Raw genomic sequence first — 8,350 nt, forward strand, 5'->3', positions numbered from 1 at the left:
TCAGATTGGGAAATGTGTGACCGAGTCCCTGGTTCTGTGTTCCCGTGTCATCTTCTTCATCTTCATGCGGCGGTTCTGGAACCAGATTTTGACTTGACGGTCAGTGAGGTTGACACTGCGAGCGATCTCCAGGCGGCGATCGCGAGTCAGATACATGTTGAAGAGGAACTCCTTTTCCAGCTCCAGGGTTTGGTATTTGGTGTAAGGACAGCGCTTCTTCCTCCCCGCCTTCGCCCACAGCCATCCACTGGTTGCATCATTTTCGAATGTTGCATCCTCTGTCAAAACAAGACAAAACATGCATTTAGTGGTAGACTGGCCGCACGCAAATTATTTGTTCCAGGATATGCACATTTCTATAATGGTTCCGCGGGCATTACCTGGCTGAGAATTTCAGTTTACGACGGGATATAATGTCACATGGCATGCCTCTCTCCCCCTATGTGTGTGTGTGTGTATGTGCATGTATGTGCATGTGTGTGTGTGAGAGAGAGAGAGATAGAGGTAGTACAATTGTTTTGTGTTCTATTTTCTCTTCTAATTCACTGATTGCTAGTTCTCTGGTAGTTCTCTGGAATGCAGGGTTTGTTATCACGTAGGCCTTAGCTAAAACGACGTACATTCTACTTGAGCGTGAATAGGGTATTATCAAAAGAACAAACTATTATCAAAAGGACAAATGGAAATTATGTAGGACTACACATGCATAGGAGAGGCATAGGAATAGGTCTTACAAGTATGGTACTGAATTTAACGACTGTTGTGCCTACTGGAGTAAAATCAATTTGCCTAGCAACCCATACGTCAAACAAAAAACGATGCTAGACCCATGTTTGCATCAAATCTACTACACATCTCAATATTTTCCTATGTTTCTTTTGTAAATGGACAAAATGCTAAGTAGTAGTCTATCTGAATGTAGCAGATGATGTGAATGGTGTGTAGCCTTACAGCGAGGCATAGGCTATTGTTTGGCTAAATGATGCTAGCCTACTCCATAAATCATTATATGACAAAGCTCTATTCTGAGTAGGATATAGAAATCAGAAGATTTCACACAAAAATGAACAAATTCATTGAAAATCTTAAGTAGAAATGGGTTGTTGTTGACCCATTAATCTGTTTCACTAGGCCTATAATGACAATTCATTTTTAATATGCCAAATGCCGTTGGACAACTTATTTCGACATTTACTATTGACAAACATGGTATAGTTGTAAAGAAAAGTATTATTTTGAACAAAATTACGTAATTTTTGGCAAATATTGTCATGCGTGATGACTTTACAACCTGAGTTGAAATATGTAAATATTTGGGTCATTGGTTAACGTCCGTGTTATATGACCCCCTTTTTAAATTTGATATTTTATGGCATCTCTCAGTGCTCATTTTACGAAACTATATACATGTTAGCTATAGCATCTAGCATTGCAACAGGCAAATAGAAGCTAGCATTAGCTTTAGCCTATATTTTATTGTGAGACTGAGTCAGTCGGTTATAGCCTACCCTCACATAAACCTGGGCCCACAGTCAATTGTAGGCTACACCTAGCTAACTGTCCCTAAACACAAAGGAGACTTCCGCTGTTTTGATGTTCAAAGGAGCGCACAGTAAAATTTAGTGCAATTTAGCCTGGCAGGGTAGTTCCGTGCAATAAATTCATTTTGAGCAATGGCTCCCTTTGTCCTCTCCCCTCTCTTCCCTTTAACAGCCTTAGTAAAAAAATCACCTTGTCTCGATTGACCGGATCATGTTTTCCTGTGGCTATTGCCATGGTCGCGTTCTATCTTTCAGAGCTTTTTTACTTTTCATTCCATTTACCCACCTTGCGACTCCTGTCTGGGACCTTTATCGCCCTTGGGTAAGTCTGATGGGGGCTTGTCTCGCCGTAAACCTATGACTAAGTCTTCCGTGTTGGTCTGACTGCTGGCCAGGGTGATGCTGCTGCTATCGCTTCTCTGGGCTGGACACTCACTGCTGCCCAGCGCTAAGTCATCAATAACGCGCTTGATGTCCGTGTCTGGATATGGCAGCACCGGGAAGCTCAAGTGGTACAAATGGCTCGAGACTGAGTGGGGAGCGCGCGGTGGATTGGTCGTGGGCAAGCCGTGCACGCTGTTGTTGTACTCCTGGACTTTGAACCCGGAGTATGACTGCTCCGAGCGGAAGTAGCCCTGAATTGGACCAGAACCGCCCGTCATGGAGCCCATCTCTGACATTAGTCTGGTAAAGGCAGACACGTCCGGTGACGGTTTTGAGTGGTTGTCTGGTTCCATGAGCAAATAGGAGTCGTCTTTTCTGTTTGACGCGCTGTAAGGGCACGCACTGACCTGCGGCACCCGGACCGGGCTCAAGTGTGGCTCGTCCCAGTTCAGTATTCCCTGGTGGTATTGGTATCGAGGCTGAGCCATAGCTTCTTGCGGCTGCAACGGCTGGTGCTGGTTCATTGTCCCGGGTATGGCCGTGTTTGGCACGGAACCCCAGTTATGTTGGACTCTGCAGTCCGGGTCAGAGCGGGCGGCGTGCTGGTGAGGGTGGGCGACAGAGGGGGGCTCCTTTGGACGGCAGTCCACGAAAGAGTTAACCAAGGACGCCGTGAAAACGAATCTCTCAGAGCATGACATTGCTAGGACATATTTTCGCGAAAAGAGTCTGGCGAGCAGCTTCCTGCAAGGGACCCAATAGCGTCTGGGGTTCACGGGCAGGCTCCTCCCCTTGCGGTGCTGGTTAATTCAAGCGCCTAAATCTGCTATTGCCAGAACTTCCTGTTTAATTGATTTCTGTAATAGGTTGCAGATTTCTTATCCATTCTCATATAGCCATAGCTTATCTTTAATTAAATGAAATGCATATCGCCAATGTGTCAATGGAAGTAGCAGAGTTGTTTTCAAAATGGCTTTCAAAATGGCAGAGATTGACATGTTGTTCACTGCTAGATGGAATATCTGCATTAAATTATATTTTGGACACAGTGTGTAATTCACTCACTCGGTTTAATAATATATTTACGCATGGCTTGCCTCTATTCCAAGTTGTATGAGCATATTCATATCCGTTCCTAACGTGTATGATTTTATAGGATTAAAGCTTTCAAACCTGTTGTCAAAATTAAGCAGCGTTTCGCTTCGGCTACAATCCTTTGTTAAAATGGCAAATTTATCAGTCAGATTTATGCCTATAAATTCGACGAAATGTGCAGCAATGTCATATACATCGCAAGAGTTATTAGCTCAAATGCACGCCTAGCAATAGCCTATCACTTACATCATTATGCACAGACATTATGACCACATATCTTATTTTAAATGGATGATTACTTCATACTTTGTACAATCACACACTTATTTCTGTTTTAGTACAGGTTATATACAGTACCTTAGCCATGGCTCCTTATAACCTAATGAGTCATTGCTGTTGATTATTTATATTCTGTAAACTTTGTTTATTGTTTGTACATAAACCCCCCAGCTTTACAGACAATCTTGAATTTTTCCAACAATGGATAAAATATATAAGGATTAATCTTGTAAATGTATTTTTTTTTAACGCTGTATTGTTTAGTAATAATACAATAATGATAACAATAGTAACAACTAAAGCCTATAGCTATAACAGCAATAGTTATAACGTTCTTACCTTCTTAGCGACACATCGCAAATCTACAGTTGTTGTCATTTTTAAAGAAATGTAAAGTACCCGTCACACACATTCCTAAAAAGTAGTGAAATTGCTTTATTCATTTATGTAAAGGACTATTTCAGTCACACCTATAGACACTTCAATATGGCATTAAAACAATAATTTAATGCTGGACTGTCTTTCATATTTGGTTAGAGGATAGGCCTATTCTGGGCACACGAACGAGCTGAAGTAAAAACTAATTGTAGAATTTTCGATATAGCCTACCTAGTATTGCATGTTTGAAATTACAAGAAATGAAATGTCATGGCCCATAATCAGGGTTACAACTAAGCCTCAAGTTGTAATAGTCTTGTATTTTTTTAAGCAGCAACATTTGACTGCATTAGGCAATATGGCCAAAGAAAACAGCTGGCATAGCAGGTATGTTTAAACAAAAAATCTAAATCAAATCAAACATTATTTGTCACATGCGCCGAATACAACAAGTGCAGACCTTACCGTGAAATGCTTACTTACAAGCCCTTAACCAACAGTGCAGTTCAAGAATAGTTGAAGAAAATATTTACCAAATAAACTCAAGTAAAACATAAAATAAAAATTATAATAAAAAGTATCACAATAACATAACAATAAAGAGGCTATATACAGGGGGTACCGGTACCGAGTCAGTGTGCCGGGGTACAGATTAGTTGACGTAATTTGTACATGTAGGTAGGAGTGAGGTGACTATGCATAGATAATAAACAGCGAGTAGCAGCAGTGTACAAAACAAATGGAGGGTTTCATTTCGAAACACGTGCGTAAATTCTGAATTTAGAAACAAATGAAAACACCTGTGTGTCTCAACGATAGAATTATATGTGCTCTTTGATGCCAAGTATGCGCAAAATATGTATCCTAAATAGACAGGCCCAGTGTTCATTCAACAAGGACCAATCAATGGAGAAGTCTACAGCATTGATGTGAAAGGTTTGATGAAAAAAAAAAAAGTTAAGGGACAATGTGCATGTGGAAAATTGACAGAGAATACAGATACTGCCGAATGCAAGTAAAGGTTATAGTTAAAAACGAGGTTTACTAAAACAAAGGGAAATTTGAACGTCTTGGAAATCTCCCCGAGTCCACATCCTTTGTGGCCTCCAGATGTCACTGTACAGTTGAATCATTCGAAGGGCTCATGACACGTTGAATGCACACGTTGAATAGTGGGCACAGATATAATATTGTGAATTTGTAGGGCATAGAGGTTTATACACCTTTCTTGATGCACTGCATTTACAGGCTAACTAATACCATATGTTGGCTTTGGACAGACAACAAAGACTGCGTGCAACTAATACATAAATATGTAGCCTACTTCTTACATTTCACTAAATTATAGACTAGCCAACTGATCAAAACGAAAAGGTCTGTATGCTATAACCATATTTCGTACATATGAAACACATAGCTAAGAAACATAACTAGCCTACATTCCAATCGAGTAACAAATAGTTTTATTTCTCGCAAACCAATAGGCCCTTGCAACTGTCCATCCGATAGAAATGATAGATTCGTTGCAGGTAATCATTTTGCTAAAAAGCACATTGGTCAACAAAAGCACTATTGCAAACTGATAGCCTAATATTTCATGATAAAGTCTATTAGCCTACACATGTTAAGGTCAGACTTCGACAGAAGAATACATAAGCACCGTGTCTGAGGGAAATATAGCCTATATTAGAAGAAAAACAACGTTAAAACTGAGAAAGATGTAGACGGTTGTATAAAACGTTTGCATGTGCGCAGAAGGACAATTGCTACTGCTACGGCGTTAGTATTCCATAGGCCTGCACATGTGTCATTAACATAGGTCTATCTATACAACTTTTAAAGCATCACCTATATTTAAATTGTTTATATTCTATATAATGTACCTATTCTACAGTAGGCCTACGCTACGTCATTCAATGTAGCTTTAACTTGGACTGCACACGTAGCCTCGTGGGATGAACTGTTCCCATATTTTTCTGTAAAGCCTGCCCCATGGGATGGTAAATAATAACAACAATAAGCTATGGGAAGACGTATTAGCCTACAGTAAAACTACACTCAAAAAAGTAACCAAAGCTTACCAGACTTCGAGGATATTGACGTATGACAAACATCCTTGGATTAAAGCTATATGCCTCTTGATCCAAAACCAAACGAATTTGTATCTTCCTTTGCAAAAACTAATCCAATCGTTTCCGGCGGGCCTTTGGCCTCGTTTGTATTCCAGACACTGCAGTTTTGACGTTGACAACCCCAGTCTCATGCGGCTGTTTACTTTTTGTCTCGCGGGCTGCACTAAAGCAATTCAACATTTGTGGGGGAACTTGGAATGATGGCCATGTCCTAGGAGCCCAGATAGAAGACTATCTTATATGCAAAGTACAATTTTCGACCCAACTTTTTTTTGTGCAACCAAGGAACGACAATTTACATATTCCGAACATTCCTTTTTCATAATCAGAAAGAATTGCTCTCCAAATGGTGAGACTAACGACCGCCAAACTCGTATAACTGTATCCATGACTACGGAGCCCCCAGATTGCTATAAAGTTTTACAACTGATAAAGGCTCTAAATACTATGCCGCTGCTCTGGGAGGTAATGGAATCGATCTTATGCAGATATTTCCTCTCAAAGCTGGAATGCTGGGCTTTTTTTTAAAGACATACCCACGGGGCTGTCCATGCATGCATGAGTCGTTATCTATATAAAAAAGACTGGTTTTTATGAAAATAGAATTGTGAGTGCATTGCTTGCTGAGAATAGTAAAATACTGCATTAGTAGAATTAAACCATATTATAACGAGCTGATTTGCATATCTTATAATCAGCACAATGCAAAAGTCTAACCTTGGGGTTGGAAGGTCGAGCACGTGCACTAAAGAGTTGAGGCACGGGCTACATTACTGGAAATCGCTATTCATAGGCTATGTGCAACACACTGCTTCCTCAAAGGAAAACGAGTCAATATTTTCCAGCATGGGGCCTTTGCCAAATTACCAACACAGGTATTGGTATACCTGTTTGTCTGGTATAGACGAAATCAGTAGCCTATTCGTAGGTCAAGGGTTGAAACAATTAATGTAGCATAGTAGTCTAGGCCCGTGGCCAGACTATGGCAAATAATGACAATAAGAGTTAAAAATATTTTCCAGTGTGCTTACCCACCTCACATTTTTTTTGAGAATTCAGAATCTCCTCTGTTTATCTTCGTTTCGACTACTCACGCAATAGATACAAAACAAATGGCTATTAGAACTGAACGTTTACCTTCAATACTGTAAAAAATCTTCAGCGGTGCACACTTTTGAAAGACTATCTAGAAATCGATGTAGCATCCTCCGTGCAAAAGACAAGAGAAATAACCCACTAGGCAAAAACTGGTAGAATCAACGTTGTTTCACGTCATTTAAAAAAACAACAATGTGATGACGTTGAATCAACGTGGAAAACTGATTGGATTTGCAAAAAATCATCAATGTAAGGACATTTCATATTTCTTTCACCCAACTTTTAACCTAAATTTAATGACGTGGTGACATGTTTTGTTGATTTCACGTTAAATTCAAGTTAGTTGACAACGAAACCTAATGTAAATGAAAATTACACGTTAAACTGACGTCTGTGCCAGTGGGAACGACAGTAAGTGGTTAACTTTGGGACATACGGACATGGACAAACCCACATGCAAGTTCTGCTATCAATTATACGTTTCCTGTGCCGTAAACCAGAAATGGAATGGCACATTTGAACTTTAACAAGTCTTATCTGGCAGACGACCATTTTGGCATCTAACGCATGAATGGAAGTGCAGAGCAGTCGTTCAATATGAAATCCTCATTTTATATTTAAAAAGCTAGTAGGGGGAAACTAAACAACACGGAATAGATTGCCTTGTGCGTAATGCAGGCTGTTTCACACATTATGAACATTATATTATATACCATAGTGCTATGTATTTCATCATTTTCAAACAGAACTTAAACAAAGTATCAACATTCTGCAAGGACCGAGATACTTCAATATCCTGCGTCTAGTCACCAATAGGTTTTAGAGCATGACGCAGGCGTGTAGCCTACCTTTACGTTTCACCTATCTCTACTACCAGATACCCATTAGTATTGTTATCACTTGTATTGTTGTGATAAATATTACAATTTGAAAACAACAATAATAGCATTGTTGTTGTTGTTAGTAGTATTGCTGACTGTTTTTTTAATGATCATCTTTATTGTTGTTATCGTCATTATTCTTTTCTATTATTATCATAATTACTATTGTCATAACTCGAAAACGAGGAGAGGCGAGAGAAGAAGACGGGTAAATTGATTGTTATTTGTTATTGTTATTTATTTATTATTAAGTTGCTTGCTTCTTGGTAATGGGGTGTTATAAGACTGCTTTTGTTTCTTTTATTAATTGCATGTTTATAAGTAGATTTCAGAACAGCATGCTTTAAATAATTTGTATCGCATGATGAGTTATCCTTTCAAAAGTCAATGGATTAATTCTAGAACATTTGCATTGAAGACATCCGTTAGCACCATCAAAATGAGACGCTCTCGATCTAAAAGTCTTGTATTTCAAAATCGCTCTGTATTTTAGATTTTGTTGAAACCATCTTATTTATCCCACGAATATATGGACAAAGAGCAAAGAGCTATGCCTTTGAAT

At 39.3% G+C, this 8,350-nt stretch overlaps 1 protein-coding gene across 1 annotated transcript; it reads right to left on the minus strand.

Moving 5' to 3' along the window:
* On the minus strand, positions 1-2,413 carry LOC120044510 (homeobox protein Hox-B10a-like). The gene is made up of 2 exons (XM_038989165.1): positions 1,828-2,413; positions 1-278 (listed from the first exon to the last, which is right to left on the minus strand). Exons 1-2 carry the CDS (start codon positions 2,411-2,413, stop codon positions 1-3), a joined length of 864 nt encoding a protein of 287 aa, XP_038845093.1.
* Between the last annotated feature and the right edge of the window lie 5,937 nt (positions 2,414-8,350).

Source organism: Salvelinus namaycush, chromosome 3 (assembly GCF_016432855.1).
Source record: "Salvelinus namaycush isolate Seneca chromosome 3, SaNama_1.0, whole genome shotgun sequence".
Classification (NCBI taxonomy): Eukaryota; Metazoa; Chordata; class Actinopteri; order Salmoniformes; family Salmonidae; genus Salvelinus; species Salvelinus namaycush.

Coding starts and splice junctions, on each gene's coding strand:
- LOC120044510 (XM_038989165.1), bottom strand. CDS start 2,413: ATGGCTCAGCCTCGATACCAATACCACCAGGGAATACTGAACTGGGAC. Junction 279..1,827: donor TCCCAGACAGGAGTCGCAAG/GTGGGTAAATGG, acceptor TTGTTTTGACAG/AGGATGCAACATTCGAAAAT.